Source organism: Gracilinanus agilis, chromosome 1 (assembly GCF_016433145.1).
Source record: "Gracilinanus agilis isolate LMUSP501 chromosome 1, AgileGrace, whole genome shotgun sequence".
Taxonomy (NCBI): Eukaryota; Metazoa; Chordata; class Mammalia; order Didelphimorphia; family Didelphidae; genus Gracilinanus; species Gracilinanus agilis.
In genome coordinates, this window is record NC_058130.1 from 311,992,420 (window position 1) to 312,013,853 (window position 21,434).

General features: G+C 38.0%; 1 protein-coding gene across 1 annotated transcript in view; it reads right to left on the reverse strand.

The window, feature by feature from the left end:
• Positions 1-530: 530 nt before the first annotated feature.
• The window catches only part of RHOBTB3 (Rho related BTB domain containing 3), a 91,345-nt gene continuing 70,441 nt past the window's right edge, over positions 531-21,434 (reverse strand). Inside the window, exons 9-12 of the mRNA XM_044662712.1 lie at positions 18,713-18,886; positions 15,132-15,298; positions 12,610-12,706; positions 531-713 (exon numbers count right to left, since the gene is read on the reverse strand). Coding sequence (XP_044518647.1) covers positions 598-713; positions 12,610-12,706; positions 15,132-15,298; positions 18,713-18,886 — 554 coding nt within the window. The 3' untranslated portion in view covers positions 531-597. The remainder of the gene's footprint in view (positions 714-12,609; positions 12,707-15,131; positions 15,299-18,712; positions 18,887-21,434) is intronic.

Consider the following 21,434-nt stretch of genomic DNA (forward strand, 5'->3'; position numbering starts at 1 on the left):
AGTTGGGTAACTGAGAAGAAAATCCTAAAATATCCCTTCATGATGGCTCACTTGACACAAATTCAAATATGAATACAAATGGCATTTTACTTTCAAAACCTCAAGCAATATGTCTATGTTTCTGGGGCAGCTCTTAAGGCAGCCCCAAATCTGGAAAGTGGCAAAGATTCATGAAATTTACCATTATGGAATTAGCCACAGAAAAATTTTCAATGTCCCCTATTTTAGCACAACCATTAGATATAATGGAATTTATGTTTACTAATACTATGCAACTGGTTTTACAAAAACTAAATTGTTTTAAACATTTCTTACTCAGAAGTTTATAATATTTCTGAAGTGACAGAGGGTTTTAAAAAGAAATGGCTGCACAGCAGCTTTCTAGACTGGGATAAAACCTTATTCTAGCCTATAGTGTATTTCGATCCCTTTCAAGACCACAAGAGTAGTTATCTCAAAGAGAACTAACAAGCACACACTGTACTGTATTATTGTTTGTTGAACAGAGATGTATTGATTTCTGTCCTTACTAAAATTTTACTGGTGCCCACAGATCTTCCAGTCTTCATAATCAAATTAAAAAATATAATCTTCAGGTTACATTACTATGCAACGACATTTCCGGGAGTGAACATACTTCCTGTATTCTGCAAGTTGTTTCAAATACATGTTGGATGGCCATCTGTGCATCTCAACAAAACTGCGTTCTTCCGCTAAAAGTTTTAGGGGGGGAAAAGTGTTAGATATGAAGTACTTTAACGAAAAACACATACATGCAACCAAAGGGTCTAAAAGTTCATTTCAAATATGTTTTAAATATTATTCCTTCAAGTCTGCCTTAGTTTTAAAGAGTTCTCCTGAGTCTACTGGAATTCCTTTATAATGCTGCTATCAGGCCAAGGATAAATAATGACAACTCTGCCATGCAATATTTTCAGTTATACAAAGCTTTTTCTTTATAACAAGTATGTGAGTTGATGCAGTGTCAATATCATCCTACCATTTTATAGTTGGAAAACTGAGGTTCTGGGAGAGTAAATGGCTCACTCAGGACTATACAGGAAGCGTCTGCTAGGACTCAAACCCAAGCTCTCTTGCATATAAACAGGCCAAACGATACTGACTATAAAGAATGCTCTTGGGGATACTTTCCAGATATAAAGGAGGAGGAATGGAGAAGTCCTAGAATGATATAGAGAGAAAAAAAAACACCAGGAACTAAAAAACTTGTTTCCTGGCTAATAGTTAACTTTGCACCAAATATCTTTCACATTAGCAAGAAACTTCAAAAGTGAGAAACAAAACAGTGCTTGGTAGGGGAGTTTTATCTTGGTTTGGGATTTTTCTGCTTTTCTGTGGGCTTCTGATGAAATCGGAGGTAACTAGCCAGTACTTAGGAAGAGAAGGAGAGGGGAGATAATGTCTGATGAGCAGCTCACTAGAGAAAAGCCCACTTGTAAGGGCTTTCTGACACTCAAAAGCATCTGGATTGAGGGTACTACGAGGAAGGAAAAAGAGAAAGGGCAAATGGTAAGGAATAAAATTCATTTGGGGCACGGCATAAAAGCAGTGCAGTGATGTAACATACAGACCAAGTGAATCACCAAGGAATGATGAAGACTTCCTCTATATAACTGTATTTCTTTTTTTTTTCACCTCTATATAACTATATTTCTTTCTTTTTTTTCCAAACCCTTATATTCTGTCTTAGAATCAATACTAAGTATAAATTCTAAGGTAGAAGAGTGGTAAGGGCTAGAGCATTTGGGGTTAAATGACTTGCCCAGGGTCACACAAGTAGGAATTGTATGAGGCCAGATTTGAACTCAGGTACTCCTGACTCTAGACCTGGTATTCTATCTACTACCTCATGTAATCATATTTCAAAAGATAATATTTTAACCTCAAGAACTGAAGATATTTAATAATAATAGGGTTCTATTGGAAATCCAGATCCAAGGGAAGCTTTTGGAGACTATGTAATTTTCTCTTGTCTGATCTATTAAAACTGGAAATCTAAGTAAGAGAAAACTGTCTTCATTTAGCCTCACTCAGGTTTCCCAAATTCATCACTAGCTAAAACCTACTTAGTAGCAGCAAGTAAGTTGAAGGATAGGGAGAATACAATAAACCTAATGTAGCAAAGCTCAACAGCAGTTATCCCTGCCAGCTGTTCCAATTCTGCAAAGCCCTGGAAACCAAATCCAAAAGGATATATTGTGGGTAGGTTGTAGAGACTGAGTCCACTTAGAACTCTCTGAGACATTCTCTCACCCTCCATCCCTTCTCCCCAACCCCCACCCTGGTTAGTACTTGAGAGAGCTAGGATTTAGAATTCAGATCTCTTGATTTCTAGCCTAGAGCTCTTTATATTTGTCGTTCAGTTGTTTGAGTCATGTCTGACTCTTCCTGCTGCCATTTGGAAATTTCTTGGCAAAGATACTAGAGTGGTTTGCCATGTCCTTCTCCAGTTCATTTGACAGATGAAGAACTAAGACAAATGAGCTAAAATAACTTAACCAACTTCACACAGCTACTAAGTGTCTGAGGTAAAATTTAAACTCATGAAGATGAGTCTCCCTGATTTAAAGTCCATTGCTCTATCCACTCTGCCACCTAGTTCTTTATATTAGAGGCAAATAAATGGTAAGGGTCAAGGAAGTCAAAAAGTCATTGCTGAACACTGTGCTAAGGAAGAAGTAAAGAAACTAGTAGAGGAACAAAGAAAGGATAAGTATCAGGGAAAAGTACAAAGAAGAGGGAAAAAAGGAAGGAGAGTGAATAATAGGACTGTACTTCAGATTTAGGTAAATTTTATTTGCATTTTAGAATAATGTTTCTACTAAGTTAGAAATTTAAAAGTTGTATTTCATTGGCTCAGAGATCCAGAGCTGAAGAAATCTTGAGGTCATATAATCCGAAGCCTTCTTGGCCTCATTTATGGGCAGTTAGGTGGCTTTGTCCCCTAGACAGAGCACTGGGCTTGGAATTAGGAAGACCCAAGTTAAAAATACCACCTCAGACACTAGTTTCTTGTATGATTCTGGGTGTGACTTACCTTCTGTTTGCCTAAGTGTCTTCATCTGTAAAAAAAATGGGAATAATAATAGCACCTACCTTTTAAGGTTGTTATGTGAATCAAATGAGATATTTGTAAAGCATTTTGTAAAACTTAAAGCACTTTATAAATTCTAGTTATTATTTGACATGACAAAAGTGAAGCCTAGGGAAATTTAGTAATGGATTCAAAGCATTCAAGGCAGAATTTGAGCTCTAGCTCCAAAGTCAGTGTTCTTTCTACCATGTCAGATCATTTAGGAATAAGGGTTTTTTGTGGAGCCAAGATGAGGAGGAAGAAATGAAAATGGGGAGGAGGTAGCAGAAGGAGAAATTCTTGAGGTGGCCTCAAGAATCCCTGGACAGAGGAGATAGAAAGATACCCAAGTCAAATCTTTCCTGCTTTTGAATTTACCCTTAACAATTCAAACTATAACAATAGCTTTTAAAGCAAAAATGAAAAACTGGCATGTCTAAAAAATGAAGCTTTGCAGAGGCAATCACAAGGGCCTATGATGAAGGACTTCACTCCTGTCTAGGTTCCACAAGGTTAGTTAGATCTTAGGTATTTTAGGTATCTGCCTAAGAAGTACAAAGTAACATTAAAAAATTCAACCATATTGAAGGTCATTGTGCAGTGCAACAGGGCTAGAGCTCAATTTTTGTTCCAAATCTTGCAGCAACAGTAAGAATCAAAGAATCTTCAGAGCTCTTAGCTGTCATTTTAGTTTAACCTACCAATTGCACTTCCTTGGGATTAACTGCTACTTTAAGATACACAGCTCAGAAATTTATGCTGGAACTCATCCTTTATAACACCATTACACAAAGTATACAATCTAATGACCAACCTCTCTGCTACTGAGGATCTCCTTCAGCTCAAGAAGGTTCCTTTTAGAAAGGTTAAAATTTAATTTTCTATTTAAGAGCTTAAGTATTCATAACTTATGGACTTAAAGTTTTCATTCAGCATTTAAGTTATGAATTTCTGATTTTTATTTCTAAAGTATTAATTTCTAAGTAAACTAATTCCCTAATTTCTAAAATGGGCTAATTTTTTACCTAGATTTCATCCAAATGAATAATAAGCTTTAATGTTTGAAAAATGCTTTACATATTTTCTCAAGTGATCCTTACAATTCTGTGAAACAAGTACTATTATAATCTACATTCTACAGATAGGGGAACTGAGGTGGAGAGAGATTAAGTGACTTGCCTAGGGTCACATATCTAGTACATGTCTGAGGCAGAATTCCAATCAGATCTCAAGGCTTCATGTCAGAGATGACTTGGTAATCTGCCAATACATATAAATTATAGATACATGCCAACTATTGCTCCTTTCTTCATATCTAAACCATAATGGAAATTTGAGTTATATAAGCTAAAACCATGCTATTTACCTAGATGCCCAAAACAACAGTTTTCTTTTGCTTGGGGACCAATAACATTAACATAGTGAATATGACAATAATGACCTTTGATTTTACTGGAGTAGGAACATTCATTGACAATTCATAGTCTTAGAGAGAACAAAAAGGTCACAAATTTAGATATAAGATTCTAAAAGTCATCCAGTCTAAATCCCTTCATTTTACAGCTAAGGAAACAGAGGATCAGATACTGATTCAAGGTAACATAGGTGAACAAGATGGGATTTGAACCTGGATCTTCTCACTCCAGATGCAGGACTCTTTCTACCATACCATGTTCCCTATCTGCAAGGTTATAAAACTTTACCAAGGTCATACAACTAGTAAGTGCTAGAGATCAGGATTGAATCTGGGTCTTCTTGATTTATTATGTATGCATCATATTTATTATGGACAGAAGCATTTAAACATGTTATTTAAAACAAAAGCAGCATTTTTAACATGCCCCAGGATTACACTATTTAGTCTCTTTTTATTTTTGCTTACTCCTATATTTCACACTCATTCAGTGACTCTACCTTCCAGCTGCCTCTTCCTTGCTAACCTCCTTGCTGCTTTGAAAAAACTTCTGCCCTGGGTCCCCCACTCTCTGAGGCTGCCAATTTTTATCCCTACAAATTAGAACAGTGCTTGGCATAAAGTAAGTATGCAATAAAAGTTTTATCATTCATTCAATTCAATAATTCATAATAAGATGTTTTGTTTCTGTGAGAAACATGGTCTAAGGCAAAGGTGTCACATTCACAGCCTGCTGACTCAACTAGATTAAAATGAGAAATGTTTAACAAAATTAATTAAAAATATAATGCAATATAACGTTAATGTTATGTGAGAGGTTTTTCTAGTATGCTGCTCACAGGGATGTTTCTAGATGAGTTTGACACCACTGGTCGAAATAAATAACAGATCTGTGGGGGTTGTTTTTTCAATGAAAACCAAAGCAGGTCTGTTTTGTATTCTTTCCAAGATGTCTATAGTTAAAAGAGCATCTCAGGCTGGCCCTAAGGTCATCTCATTTCTAAGGTATGTGTAGTGGAGTAGAAAGACCATGTGACAGGGAATCAGGAGACTGGGTTCAAATCACAGCCTACACAGTTAGAGAATAGGTAGGTCATGTCACTGCTCTGTGAGAACTTTTACAAACTTTATTTATAAAAGGACAAGACAGAGGTGGGGTAAAGATCCCTCCCACCATCAAATCCTTTGATTTGAATCCAACCCCAGCCTGGTCACTGACAGACTATATACGTGTACATGAATGAACCCCAAAGCCACCATTAAATAAGATCCTAGTGTAGAACTCCAAGGATAATTAAAATATAGTCCAACACAGTAGTAGTATATCAGGGAGTGCCACTGCTAATTATGTAAAGAGGGCAGTGATCTGGGTAAACCGCCAGGAGGGTGGGTCCTCAGTTGCCACACTGCTCAGTACCTCCTCTTCTCCTACATTTGGTCATGCTTCTTATGGGACGATATTACCTTCATAGATTTGGTCAGCTGTTGTTGTCTTAGAGTTTTGGTAGTGAGTGATGTCATAGTTACCAAGGCAATTCTTGGCTGGGGGCTCAAGGTCAAAGAAAGGAAAATTACTAATTCAGTATAAAAATTCATAGAGCGAAGAGACTCAGCTCTGGGATTTCTTGGCAAATGAGTTAACACTTTTGGTTGGGGAAGCTGGGACATGCTGAGGTCAGTTTGGGAGTGTAGGCGTAGGGCAATTCTCCTTCTCATTGTTGTTTTGCCAGGATAGTTTGAAAAGAAAAAGAAAATTGTTTTTCAGAGTAGAGAAGCTGAGAGGGTTAGGAAAAATTTAACCTTTGCAAGGATAAGAGGGAGATTATTGGCCTACCACCTATCACAAGGAACAAACTGAGGTTCAAAGCCCTTCAGTCAATAATTTAAGTACTATATCAAGAGATCTTCCTTTTCTTCTGAACATTTTGAACCACTGTAAATGGAAGATTATAGGGCAGCTAGGTAGTACACTGGATAAGAGTGCTGGGCTTGGAGTCAGGAAGTCCTGAGTTCAAATCTAGCCATGGACACCCTGGGCAAGTCACTTAACTGTTTGCCTTAGTTTCCTCATTTGGAAAATGAGAGAAGGAAATGGCAAATCACTTCAGTTATCTTTGCTAAAAAAATCCCCAGTGGGGTCACAAAAAGTCAGATATGACTAAATGGCAATGACAAATGGAGGATTACAATGGAATTTACATGTGGAAGTATTTTCCCCCCTTTTTGGCAGTTATCAGTACTGAACATTATTTCAAGCTTTATTGTGTTCTTACAGTATCCCAAATGCTGACAACGTGTGTTGGCAAGAACATTCCCTATCTTTTAGATATTCTGTGACTTGCCAGCTCTGAAGAATAAATAAAACATCACCTCTGACACTTAATACCTGTGTGACTCTGGACAAGCCATTTGACTTATCTGAACCCGTTTCCTTATTTGTAAAATGAGAGGGTTGGACTAGATGTCTTTTAACATCCCTTCTAGCTCCAAATCCATGATCCTATGTTTATAGATTTAATATTTAATATTCTATCCATGAGGTTATGCTGTCTTTCAGTGGGATGATGTATGATGGAAGTGCATTCCTCCCTGAGTTGGAGCACATGCACACAATGTGTACCTGCTTATGGTCTGCTAATCACATGATGAAGTCTACCAATTGGTTACATAGCTGGAAATGATGTGCCCTAGGTCTCCAGAGAATGGTTTGTCTTCTCCTTGCCTGGTTCTAGGAAGACTATAAGGGGAAAGGCTCTTCTAATCTGGAGCCAACATGTGATTTATGAAGACACGTCCCTGTTCTTTGCCTCTTTGCATCTCTTCTTTCCTGTTTTTAGTGAAGTAGAGAGTGATAACCTTATAAACTTCCAAATTTCAACAAAGTGATCACTGGAGTGTGGGAGCTAGAGTCTCTGCTGGGATTTTCCAGGAGTCAGGAGGTGAGGGGTGAAGTCCCAAGCCAGAGCTAACAGGAGTAGAGAAGCAGAGTCATCTGCCCACTGATCAATGCCACATCTGAAAGTAAACTTTTGAGTTAGGGGTGAGGGGGGTGCTATATCGAAATGGTGTTAAGGCCGAGTTCTTGCTCCTCTCCCTAGGGATCGCTATAAGGGAGAGGGTCCCTTTAAGTGTTGTTCTGGGAGAAAGAGAAATGTTTGTACTTCTATTTTTGCTTTGTCTTCAAAATAAACATCTTTTTTGAACCTAATTGATGTTAATTTGTTAAAACTGGTGTATCAATCACTGTCTGGTAAGAATGGGAAGAACCCACTGGAATGAGGGCTTGAACCAATAACTTAAGAGAAAGACACCCCCAATTCCTCAGAGTTTTCCCCTAGAGCTCTGAAGGCGGGTGGCATAGCCAGCTTCATTCTGGGATACCAAGGTTGGAGCCACTATTATGTGAACATTTTCATATTTTTGAATACAGGATAACTCTCTGATCATGAAGGCCCCTCAGTTTGCATCCTTACATGTACTCTATTCTGGCTTTTTCATTATTTTCTTCCTTCTCAGGAATTGCCACAGGATTCATGATCTGATTTTATCTTATAACTCATGCTTCATGCCACCTGCTTTTTCTCTATTGACACAGATGCCAGACCATGGAATATTTGTTTAAAAAGCTATTGAATATTCTTGCTGCCAACACCTATTGTGAATGCTTGTTGATATCTTAAGAAAATAAAAAAAAAGTATGACACATGTAGATATTAATAGCTCTGTTTAAAGGGGGAAAATACAATACTGACATCTCTGTTCAGTCTGGGGGGGCATAGATTTTATAAATATAAATTCCACTTTAATCATCCATTTGCAAAGGTTTCAAATGTTTGAAAGAAACAAGAAAAATCTTTTTTTTGTTTAACCCTTACCTTCCAACTTGCAATCAATATTATGTACTGGTTCCAAGGCAGAAGAGCAGCAAAGGCTAGGAATGAGGGTCAAGTGACTTGCCCAGGGCCACACAGTTAGGAAGTGTTTGAGGTCAGATTTGAACCCAGGACTTCTGGTCTCTAGGTCTGGCTTTTAATCCACTGATCCACCTACCTGCTTCCAGAAAGTCCTTTTATGGCCAAATAGAGCAGAAGAGGAGGTATTGAGCAATATGGGAGTAGATGACCTGTGTCCTACACTCCTATAGCTATACCTAGATCACTGCCCTATTTCTATATTTAGCAGTAGCACTCCCTGATAGGTTACTGTTTGACTTTATTTTTTCAGCTGTCCTTTGAGTTATTCACCAAGACCATTTAATTGTGGCCTTGGGGTCCATGCCCACACATGTGCATGGACAGTCTGTTACTGATCAGGTTGGGATCTGAATATACATCATATAATTTAATGCTGGGAAGGATCTTTACTGCAACCCTGTCCTGTCCTTTTACAAATGAGAGAACCAAGTTGTCACAGAGCAGTGATGTGACCTGCCCCTTTTCTCCTGTAATTATGTGAGCTATGATTTGAACCCAGGCCTCCTGATATCCTGTCACATGCTCTTTCCATTCCACTCTACATGCCTTACAAATGGGATCACTTTAGGGCTAGTCAGTCATCTTGGAGAGGATACAAAACATGCCGTATCCCACTCTGCCATGAACCGTGTGGAAACACAGTAACACCTATTATTCACTTGGACCATATTTTTTACAGAAACAAGGCATGTTATTATCAATTAGTGAGCTGAATGAGTGAAAAAGTATTTATTGCACACTTACTTGGTGCCCAGCATTATGCTATCAGAGGGGATACAATTGGCAGCCTCAAGTTAGGAGGTGGAGGGGACTCGGTGGAAGTTTCTCCAAAGCAGCAAGGTAGTTAGCAAAGAAGAGATGGTAGGAGAGTAGGGGGCCACTGTATCATTGTGAAAAACAGGAATAAGGGGGACCCCCCCATACACACACATACACAAAAGAGTATAATGGGAAGGGGGTTCCTAAAAATACCAATTTTGTTTTACAATAAATATTTAATGTTTTCAGTGCTCAATGTTTTTTTCCCCAAAATGAATGTTTTGAGAAAGGACTGTAAATCTCAACTAAGAAAGTCTCATAAGGGGAAACTGAATTTAAGCTGTTTTCTCTTATTCTAAGTTAGACAAAGTTGTTCCTAAATATCCTATGATTAGAGTACAAATCCTCTTATAGAGTTAGGGAAAATTCAAATATTTTTATTTGGTCAAATTATAATATAGCATATGAATAAAATATGCAAAATGGGGCAGCTGGGTGGCTCAGTGGATTGAGAACCAGGCCTAGAGACTGGAGGTCCTAGGTTCAAGTCCGGCCTCGGACACTTCCAGCTGTGTGACCTTGGGCAAGTCACTTGACCCCTACTGCCCACCCTTACCACTCCTGGGCCAAGGACGGTCCCTAGCCCGGATGAAAAAGGAGGAGGGTTGGGCGTGGGGCTAGCAACCCCACCCTGTAAAAACTACATCTGCTAAAGAAACTGCAACCTAAAGTAGGGGCAGCTGGGCTAGCTCAGTGGATTGAGAGCCAGGCCTAGAGACGAAAAGTCCTAGGTTCAAACCCGGGCTCAGACACTTCCCAGCTGGGTGACCCTGAGCGACTGTGTGACCCATTGCCTACTGGTTGTGGCCCTATGCTCCTAGAATGGAGTCCCAGGATAAAAAAAAAATATGAATAAAATGTAGAGGCAGCTAGGTGGCACAGTGGATACAGCACTGAACCTGGAAAACCTGAGTTCAAATCCAGCCTCTGATAATTACTAGCTTTGTTCCTCAGTGAATCGCTTATTTTTAAAAAATGTTTGCCGCAGTTTCCTCAACTGTAAAATGGGGATATCAAAAGCACTTAATTTTGCAGGTTTGTTGTTGGTATTGATAAAGTAATATTTGTAAAATGCTCGGTGTAATGCTTGGCACACAGTAAGTGCTATATACATTTTAGCTATTGTTATGATTATCATACTCTCTTTTCCCAGGGATTGCAAAACTATGTAAACCATCTGTGCAAAGTTTTTATTTCTATTTTATGAATGATAGATCAAAGACACCAGGGCATTAAGGGTGGCCCAGTCAGGGGCAGAAGCTGAAATAAGAGGGCCCTCTATCTCAATTAAGTGTTTTGTCTCTGCCTTCTAAGGAGAAGCCATCTCCTTTCCATTCTGACAGCTAATGGAAGCATTCCTTATCTTTGGAGGATGCTGACAGACTACATTTAAATAATTAGTCTTTTTTCTCTGCACAGAGATATTCAACAAATATTTGTTGATTTACTTACATTTTTCTTTTCACAAGAAAAAATATCTACAATGTGTTGAGAATTAATAATATTAACTGAATCAACACACATTAAAGAGCTCCTTTGTAGCAGATACTATATACTAGGTGCTAGGGTCATAAAGACCAAAAACAATGAAATAAGCTCTACACTCAAGGAACAGACATTCTATTGGAAGAGACAATGTATATTTATATAAGTATAAACAAAAAAAATTACAAAATGAGTACAAGGTGTTTAAATAAATACAAGAAAGGGAAGCATGAACAGGTTTCATGTAGAAGATGGTACTTGAGTTGTGCCTTGAAGGAAGTCAGAGAATCGATGAGGCCAAGGTTTGAAGGGGGTGCATTCCAAGCAAGAAGGATGGCTGGGGCAAAGGCATGGACACAGGAAAAGGAAAGTGATTGATGAGGAATAGAGAGAAGGCCAGTTTGATTAGTCTCTAAAGTTCAGAAAGAGGAATAATATATAATGAGGCTGTACAGGTAGGGTGAGGGTAAGTTCTAAAAATGTTAGAAGTCAAACAGAGTTTAGATTTTATCCCAGGGAGCTACTGGAGATTATTGAATAGTAGTGATCCAGTAAGATTTGAGCTTAATGAAAATCACTTTGGTGGCTATGTGGGAAATGGATTAGAATGGGGCAGAATTGAGGCAGGCAGAATTGTCTAAAATGTCAGGTGGTGAGGGATCCCACTTATGTGACAGCTATGTGAGTGGAGATTAGGAGCTGGTTTCCAGAGATACTGTGGGGATAGAAACGGTAAGATTTGGCAACTGATTAGATATGTGGGATGACAGAGGTTAAGAAGTCAAAGGTAATACTGCAATGACAAACCTGAAGGACAAGAAGAATGGTGCTACCTTCCATAGTAATTGAGAGGTCTGGTAGTTGGGTGGGTTTGGGGCAAAAGATAATGAGTTCTATTTCAGACATGTTGAGTCAAATGACCTACACATGTGAGAATAAGAGCTACTATTTATAAATGGTCCACTCTGATAGTTATTCTATTTGCTTTCTTTCTATGTTGCTGTTGTTCAGCTATATCAGACTCTTCATGACCCTCTTTGGAATTTTCTTGGCAAAGATACTGAAATGGCTTGCCATTCCTTTTTCCAGCTCATTTTACAGATGAGGAAACTGAGGCAAACAGGGTGAAGTGACTTGCCCATGGTCACACAGATGATAAGTGGCTGTGGATTTGAACTCAGGTCTTCCTAATTCTATCCACTGTACCACCTCACTGCCCTATGTAGTTGTCTCCTTTTTTTAATAGTCAAACTCACTTTTTGTTTTACTTTGTTTTGATATATTTCACATACATAATTATTGCTCCATATATTTTGTAACAGCTTTTGGTTCAAAGTAATAAAGGCCTTTCTAATGTATTTTTTAAACTACTTGTTCCCTAGACAATCACTCAAGTCTCTACTTAATTACATATATATGTATGTATATACACATATATATATGTTTACTTCATAAGAATTTTTCAGCTTGGTCCAAAATTGAAATTTCTTTTTCTTTGAAAATATGTCAAAACCAATGAAATGATAAAGAGATACATACACAAAACAGGATTTCCCTACCCTATGGGGGAACATTTTTCCCCTCACCTTCACAAAAAAGTAAGATATTTCACTGAAACATAATAGAAAATGTCCTCTTTGCCTTGAATACTTTGAACATGTTTGAAATGTGCTTATCTAGCACAGATTGAACCATTTACCTCACTGCATCATTTTTAATCCACATTCTTATAAGAACAAACATTTCTGCTAATTACATCTCAGATCTAAGTACTGAGATCTCGTTACAAAGTTTTCTTTTTAAAACAGGAATTGGCAAACTACCTGAAAGATCTTGAAAATCTGGCTTTTGGCTGAAGATGAGGTAGTTAGTGGCAATAAAATGAAGGAGCCATGTTGAAAGGCAATCAGAGTTGTGAAACTGCAAGAAAAAAGGGAATTAAAACAACACTGTATGTATGTGATGATCACCAAGATTATTAGGATGAGGGAAAAATACAAGAGAAAACAATGCTGTGATTCAGGACATGAGGTTCTGGATGCAAGGTCAAGACATGTTAGGGATTGGACTCAACTTAGGCTTTATATAGATGATGTTTTCATGAGTCCACATGCCAACCAAAAGGGAATAGACTGCCAAGACAGCAAGTGTTGTCATTTTTTTTTTCTAGAAATGGAAGCACTCCCTGCACTTGATAACAAAATGATAACATCTCATGGACTAAAGCTTCAGTACCTTAAGCTGGAAGCAATAGATCCTGAACTACTCAAATGACTTTAGGGGATCCCATATGCTGTAGAAAAGATAAAACAAGTCTTTGCAAATTGAAATATATGCATCACTACTCTGCACTCTAGTATGTGAATTTGAATGTTCTCTTCAATGACATTCAGTCAGACTTAAATTAAAAGTTTTAAATGTCAGAACCAAAAGGGAAAATGGAAAAGCTGAGAAATGCAAAAATATTCTGCTTACAATTTAGTTAATCTGAGAAATCCAATGCCTTATAAAGCAAAAAATAAACATTCTGCCTCACTTCCTGCTCCAGGCATTTTTTTTAATTGACTATATGGCATCAGCAAAATGGAAGCAAAAGCAGAATAACAAAAGATGAAAATAACAAAATGCCATTTATCATAGTAAGCAAATGAAAGCAAGGAAGAAATGTACAACTAGAATGCAACAGCTGTGGGAAGATCTTTAAAAGGTAACTACAGATAGAGCTCTAGGGTGAGGCTTGCAAACATTTCCTGTGACAGCAGGGAGGGTCTAGGAGAGCCAGCTTGGGCCTCCAAATTAAATCCTAGGAAATCATCAGGTAGACCAAAATCTATTTACATAGACAAAAGTATGAGGAAGAAGGAGGTGGGGGGGCAGATCCTGTGGTAGCTATGATAAAATGAAAGAATATGAGAATAGAGAAGTGGAGACAGAGGAAGCAATGTGGTCATGTCTCTGAAACAGCCAAAAAATGCCATAGGGAGGAATTAGCTACTACATAAAATGTAGGCTTTAATTTAGAGAAATGTCACACCAATGCATCTGCTTCTAACTTGTGTGTTCAGTGATTTGAAAGTAGATTTCTAGAAGAAACTCATTATTTTAAGAATAATTCAAATGGGTTGTGTGTAGAGGGAGGAGAAGGAACTTGAGATAAAATGGCAGAAATCATCAGGTTACTGCCAATACAGTGACCTCAATAGCCCTTCCTTCTCCAGTTCATCCTAATTGACCAATTCAGAGCATTGTCTATTGGAGGACAGGAATTATTCTGTACACCTTATATAGAATCATAGGTTCTCAATAAATTATAAATTGTCAGTGCCAAAGCAGGATATTGAATTAGTCAGGTCTAAAGATTGTAAATCTTGAGGGGAAAATTCAAAAGAGCTTTAAAAAAATTATAATTTGGAAGTACCTTAATATTAAGTAATGGTCATATTTCCATCTTTACTAATGTAGAATCTTAAAATGTTAAAGTTGGAAGTGACTTTAGAGATCATTTAGCCTACCTTCCTCATTTTGAATTTCTTTTCCCCAAGTCACTTACTAAAATGCGACAGTTTGTGACAAGGAGAACCTGGTCAGGTAGAGGTCAGCACTACTCATGACCCTCATCTAATGAACTCAAAGAACCTAGCCAGTCAACTGTAACTGTTTATATGAAGAACAGAATACTTACTCTAAAAACCATTCCTATTAAGTATGTAGGTGGTATCTCCCATTTGGAAAATTGGAGTACAGTCCCGAGTGGTAATAACAAATCACAGCTCCAAACATTCTATTCCATATAACTGTTATTATTTTTTAAACCCTTACCTTCTGACTGTGTATTGGTTCCAAGGTAGGAGAGTGGTATGGGCTAGGCAATAGGGGTTAAATGACTTGCCCAGGGTCACGCAGCTAGGAAATGTCTGAGGCCACATTTGAACCCAGGACTTTCCACCTCTAGGCTTGGCTCTCAATCCACCAGGCCACCTACCTGCTCCCATGTAAATATTATTAAGACTTATGTGCCAAAGAAACAATCAGCACAGCAATCTACCAGAAAAGATTCTACTCTCTAAGGAATACTTAATCTCTAGAAAGAGGCTACAAAAATGGAGATTTTAAACACATACATGTAGATATATATAAATATGTATATTTGACATAAGAAAGCAAAATTACAAAAGAATATTGCAGTAAAAGTTATTTCCAAAACATCAAATATTAGCCATCCCCACTACTAATGCAGATTATAATTTTTTTCTGAGAGAAGATATATACCAATGAAATAAAAGTAATATGAGTATCTGTATACCTAACTGTCAAGTTAGGAAAATACAGGTGATCACCAAATTACCTTAGCTTTTTTAAGTAGGCCAACAACACTGAGGCTTGTCGATGCCAATTCCCTACTGGGCATACTCTGCAGTTGGGTAATGATGTAGAACTCACAGATGTGCTGAAGTCTAGATACCTGGTACATCTCAGCACAAATCAAGAGAGACATAGCTTGCAGAATGCTGGCTGAAAAAAAAAAAGAAGGGAAAACCAGAAAAAACCCCCAATAATATATCTTATATGAGCTTTAAAAAATCATGTTGACCAAATCATCAAGTCAGAATCTGTGGAGAACCTTGCAGGCTTACATCCATTTCCCTACTTTTAGGTAAAAGCGAGCCTAGAACATCACACTTAGAAGAGATTCTGTTTTTTAAAACTTTCTGGGAAGATCCCTTCCTTGCCCTTGTTAACAAGGTTAATATACCTTGCCATTAAGAAAAAAAAATCTTCCTGTTAAGTGTTTTTAGTACTTTACTAATAATAGAAACTTACTATCTCTTCAGCTGAAATGGAAAAGATAGGGCCACTGCTTTATGTGTATGAGGCATGTGCCTGTTAAAAATCATCGATAGTTTGCACACCAGCATTTTCTTTTTGCGGATTTTCATTTCAGCTTAAAATTTTTTTTTAAATTTTAAACTTTCCTTGTAGATATGATTTTCTAACTCTAATCATTTTTGTGGTTCTCATATTTTGTTGTTGTTTAGTCATTTTTCAGTCTTGTCTGAATCTTTGTGACCTCATTTGAAAGATATCGAAGTGGTTTGCCATTTCTTTCTCCTACTCATTTTTCCATTTGAGGCAAACAGGTTAAGTGACATATCCAGGGTCATTCAGCTAGTAAGTATTTGTGGCCAGATATGAATTCAGGAAGTCTTTTTGATTCCAGGCCCACCCCAGCACTCCATCCATTTCACCTCTAAGCTACCCTTGGTTTTCATCTTATTCCTCTTTAAGTTCTTCACATTCCTCTTAAAAAACTGAAAAAACAAACAAACACCTCCCCCACCAACCTTCTATCTTAGAATCAGTACCATGCATTGGTTCCAAGGCAGAAGAGTGGTTAGGGCTAGGCAATGGGGGTTAAGTGACTTGCTATAGGTCACACAGTTAGGAGGTATCTAAGGGCAAATTTGAACCCAGGACCTCCCATCTCTGAGCCTGGCTCTCAATCCACTGAGCCACACAGGTGCCCCCTTTCACATTCCTCTTTAGCTATGTAGGCTATGATACAAATGGCCAGAACACTTTGAAAATTGTCTGACTAATGTTGAACATAATAGGAAAATCATCTCGGGCACTATATGCAATATTTTTAATAAAAGCATCCCTACATTAAGGTTAGTTATTTTCTCTGACTCATAGCTTTTTCCTGCCCTGCTGATAATAATTACTGACATTTGTATAGGACTTTACAATTTGTAAAGCATTTTGCAAACATTACCTCATTTGAGTCTCACAGTACATGAAATAGGTATTATTAGGTAAGGTTACACAACGAGCAAGCGACACAGGTGGATCTGAAGCCAGGTCTCTGTCTACTATGCCTCACTTGGTGGTCCATGGACTTGAACCAAAATTTAGTGAGCTTCATTCTGTTTTTTTTTTTAATTTTTAAACCCTTAACTTCTGTATTAGTTCCTTGGTGGAAGAGTGGTAAGGGTAGGCAATGGGGGTCAAGTGACTTGCCCAGGGTCACACAGCTGGGAAGTGTCTGAGGCCAGATTTGAACCTAGGACCTCCCATCTCTAGGCCTGGCTCTCAATCCACTGAGCTACCCAGCTGCCCCGTTTATTTTTTTTGACAGTTTTTGCCATCTGCCAGCTACAGTTGAGTTACTGAGAAATCAAACTTCCCTATCACTTCTGTGATATGCAGAAATGGGCAGCCATTTCTGCAGGTGGAAGTTAGCAGTTTGCCACTTTGGAACACAGAGCACCTACAGAAATGGCTGTCCATTTCTCATATCACACTTCAAATACCTGAACACATCTAAAGTCTAAAGATTCAATTGGCTCTGTGTAAAATAACAAGATAGACGGTAACATGGAGGACAGTGAATGCAGGTGCACCATAGAACATCCAATGGTAAATGCCATCTTTGTTTTTTGTCCACTTGAGGATCAAAGATTTTGGAATTGGAGAGGATATCCAAAGCCATTTAGTTCAACTCCTTAATTTTTTGCAGATGAGGAAAATAAGGTCCACAAAGGTGAAATGATTTAGCACAAGGTCATAGGAATTAAATAGTAGAGCCAGATTTTAAACTCAGTTTCTCTGGCTCCAGTTTCAGACTATTTTCCCTAGCACTGGCCTCTTCCTCTTTGTAAGTAGAAAATAATCACTAAACAAAAGAAACCAAATTAACTGACCCTTAATTAATGGATCCACTAATAATAATTTGCCTAAGAAAAAATAACCTCTAGGAAAGGATTTTTACTTTTACAACTTCTAAAATTTTCCACTAGATGGACTCATTAGACAAGTTTCAAATAAAGTAAGCTTATTTTCAACTTCAGTGAAACTCCAAAGTGGGAAGGGAGGGAAAACTATTTCCAAAAATATAATAAAAAAAAGTAAAACATGACCAGGCAAACTGACAGTAAGTACATTTCCTTTTGTTTTGCTTATTTTTACTGTGGTACATGGCATGCTGCTGCTCTCATTAATGGGCACCTAATGTTCTACCTAAGTACATGTCACAATAGACTTGTCAGTTGGGCATTGGCTCCATGCCAATACTGCTATGTCCTTAGGGGACTGGGAGAGGGAGCCTCATATCATCTCCAGGATGTAAGTTTCGGCCAAAGGACCAGGCCAAGAAAGGTCTCAACTTTGTTGCTGACACAGGGTTTTGGCTCCTTGCCCAGGAATGTCCTAGACCTAGAGAGATCGGGACAAGGAAATTTCTAACACTCCCCTGGGCATCCCGAACAACTCTGGAAGTGTCTCATGAAGATTTAGTTTAAATCTGGCCATTTAAGTACCAATTTGTCCTCAAAACAATATAGAAGCCAAAGGGAGCAGAGGTAGTTAAGACAGAGTAATTCCAAATCTCTTAGGGATTTTCCAATCAAAAGTTAGCTTTAAATCAAGGACTCTTTTTCCTTACTCCTTTACTTCCCACTCTGGATAGCTGCAGCTACTCCAAGATATATACCCACAAATCTGGGGGAGTTATGAATTCCCATAAGCCAGTCTTTGGTCCTGAGGTGATTTTTCAAGCCTCAATGGGGCTTTAAATCCCCTCCAGGGGATGCTCAATTATTGGTCTTTAACTCAAATCATGTGAATTGATTCTACAAATTTTATATACACAAAAACCTTTCACAGTTGTATATAAAAACTTCTGTAAATTCAACTTCTGACACATCTTTAAAGAAAATAATTTTATTGAAAACTAATTGATCAAAACAAATGAAAAGGAGGAAAATAAGTAAAACCATGATCCAGCAACTCATTGACTATATACTCCATGAGGTCAGGGATTGTTAATCTTTTGTTTCAAGATCCAAGCTCCTAATGCTACTTGGCATATACGGGCTGTTTAACAAAAGCTGAATGGATTGAACTAAAATGAATGTTAGTATTGCTTACCTGGGCAGCAGGAATCTGTATACAGGTACTCTAGAAAGGAAAGGAAAGTCTCTTTGGAAACACCATAAACTGGAACTAGCACACTATTGGCTTCAAGGTAATTACCATTAAACATAGCAGCCATCACCTCACAACGAGCCACCAGGACAGCTCTGTGGGCTGGCACAGTAGATCCTGGAAAATTAAAGAGAATGGGGATTACAGTCAGACAAATTAAGTAAAGTATAAATTAAATCTTAAGATGGCCTGTCATGAGATTAATATGTATTCTAGGGCAAATATCTCATTCAGCAGACTTTGGGCTCATTCTTAGTAGATGATTTTATGGGGCATGGCCAGTAGAGTATATAAGGACTTCCTTATATATATATTTCCTTATATATATTTCCTTCAGTTTACAAATAAATATGTCAGTTTTCCCTTTGAATAAAAGTTAGTTAACTAGTTAACTAGTTAATAATTCATTTATAAATGTTGGGAAATAGAAATGCCAAACGTACGTATATTAGATATAATTATAATGACATTTAGAAAATGGTCCTACCAAATTAACCTGAATTAACAATAATAATTAACCAACCAAGCATCAATACCATGTGTCTCCCCAGGAAATAACACCACCGATTCCTGGTCACCCCACCCACAAATTCCCCACCAAACTTGGCTAACTTAAAAAAGTAGTGGTGAGTGGCAATGAAAAAGAGATGAAAAACATGTTGAGTCTCTGAGACAGTCCAGGAACTGGCAGGCAGCTTTTCCTGGGAGGGCCTCATTAAACAATCCTTATCCTACTGAGAACATTCCAGGTTGTCCCTGGTGTAGCTGGTAGGACAGTTGATAGAATCCTGGGGTAGGAGCCTAGAAGACCCGAATTCAAATCCAACCTCAGATGCTGCCTAGCTAATTGGCCCTGGGCAAGTCACTTAATATCTGTCAACCTCAGTTTCCTCAATTGTAAAATGGGAATAATAATAGCACCTCCTTCATATCCAGGCATATTGAAAAGTATTTACAAATAAGATATTTGTGAAGTTCTTAGCATAGTGCCTGGAACATGGTAGGTGTTATATAAATGCTTGCTCCCTTTGCTTCCCCTTTTTGAGTGACAGGACTAGAGGGGCTGTCATTTCTCCAGTAGTCTGCTTTTTCTTTAAGAAACTATAGCTACTCTTGGGGAGAAATGGATGCTTTAAAAACTCAGACAGTTCCTTTACACCTTGAAAGATCACAGCCTAGTCCCACCCTGAGTCCTTTAAAATACAAGATATTCCAGCAGTATTATATTGCTTGCCTTCTCAAGGAGTGTTGGGGTAAGGGTGGGGGGAATCAAGAAAGGGAGAGAATTTGGAACTCAAAATAAAAAAGAGAATGCTAAAAAAACCCATAATTTTTAAATAGAGTAAAATAAAATACAGGATATTCCAAAAGTTGTAGTGTAGTTTTAAGTTACCAAAGCTAGAATCTGCATTGACTTTTGGAATCACCTGTATAGAGGATCTAAAAAACTATTAAGGCTTGTCATCTCTCTGTAGAAGCCACCTGCAAGCTACCATGGCATCAAGAGCAAAAGATACTAACTAGCTTCCTGGTTATGCCATCACAACAGAAGAAATCCTCAAAAGATGGATGGTGGGGAATTTTTGTTGCTCCATCAGGAAATGAAGAACAAAGCTATCAACCTTGAGGGTGATGCAAGAGCACACAAGGGTGTGGGGAAATGAGGAATTCCAACCAATCCCTCTAGCAGCAAGAGTTGAAAGAACTCTATTAGCTGCTCCCTACATCCATTCCATATCCACAAGTATGGAATATTTATAAACAGTGGACTCTTTCCTGTGCAAATTTCTGAAGCAGTATATTAGAGCATTATACTCGTCAAGAAGACTTGGGTTCAAATCCTATCTCTAAGTCACTAAATATATCTGTACCCTAGTTTTTCTTATCTATAAGATGGGAGTAAAAATAGCACTTAACATATAGGGCTATCACAAGGGTCAAATGAAATAATTTATGTATACTACTTTATAAACTTAAAGAGCTTTCTAAATGTGACTTATTACATTCTTCTACAGAGCTTGAAATAATAATTTTGTGTTTGGGCCGAGCAGTACAAATGGGTTATGGGAAAATACAAAACACATCCTCCAATGCTGCTGGATAGGGGTAGCCTGGGGCATAGCACACTTGGGATATGGCAAAGAGTGGGGCCATCTGGTAGTTCCCTGTTTTAATAAGCTAATCTAGTTACTAGAGAGCTTCAAGTGTTTTCAGTCTGCTCTAAATTTTGTTGTCCTGGGACAAATCCCTGATCATCCTCCTCCTTCATTATGATTCTATAGTCCTAGGCCTAAAAGGGAGCTCTAGCTCAACCTCTATGATTATCTTTTCAGCAAGTATAGCTGCCTAGAAACTACCATGACTGACCATGCAATTTCTATACCAACCTATAAAATTTGAAGTATGTACTTTTTCAGGAAAGAATAAAAGTTTCAATACGTGATCTGATTCAGTCATCATACTTGTACCCTATTAGCATCATTCTGCCCTTTCCAGAACTGTGCAGCTGAATTCAAATAAGTTTTACAGTGATATAAGGGAGGAGCTTTCCTGAAGAGTTTCAACTTGTATGTTTATATTATCTGTACACGGAGATCAACAGTGTGGGCATTAGACATACAACCTTAGGATTTAAGGATTAATTGGAATACGACTCAAAAATTTA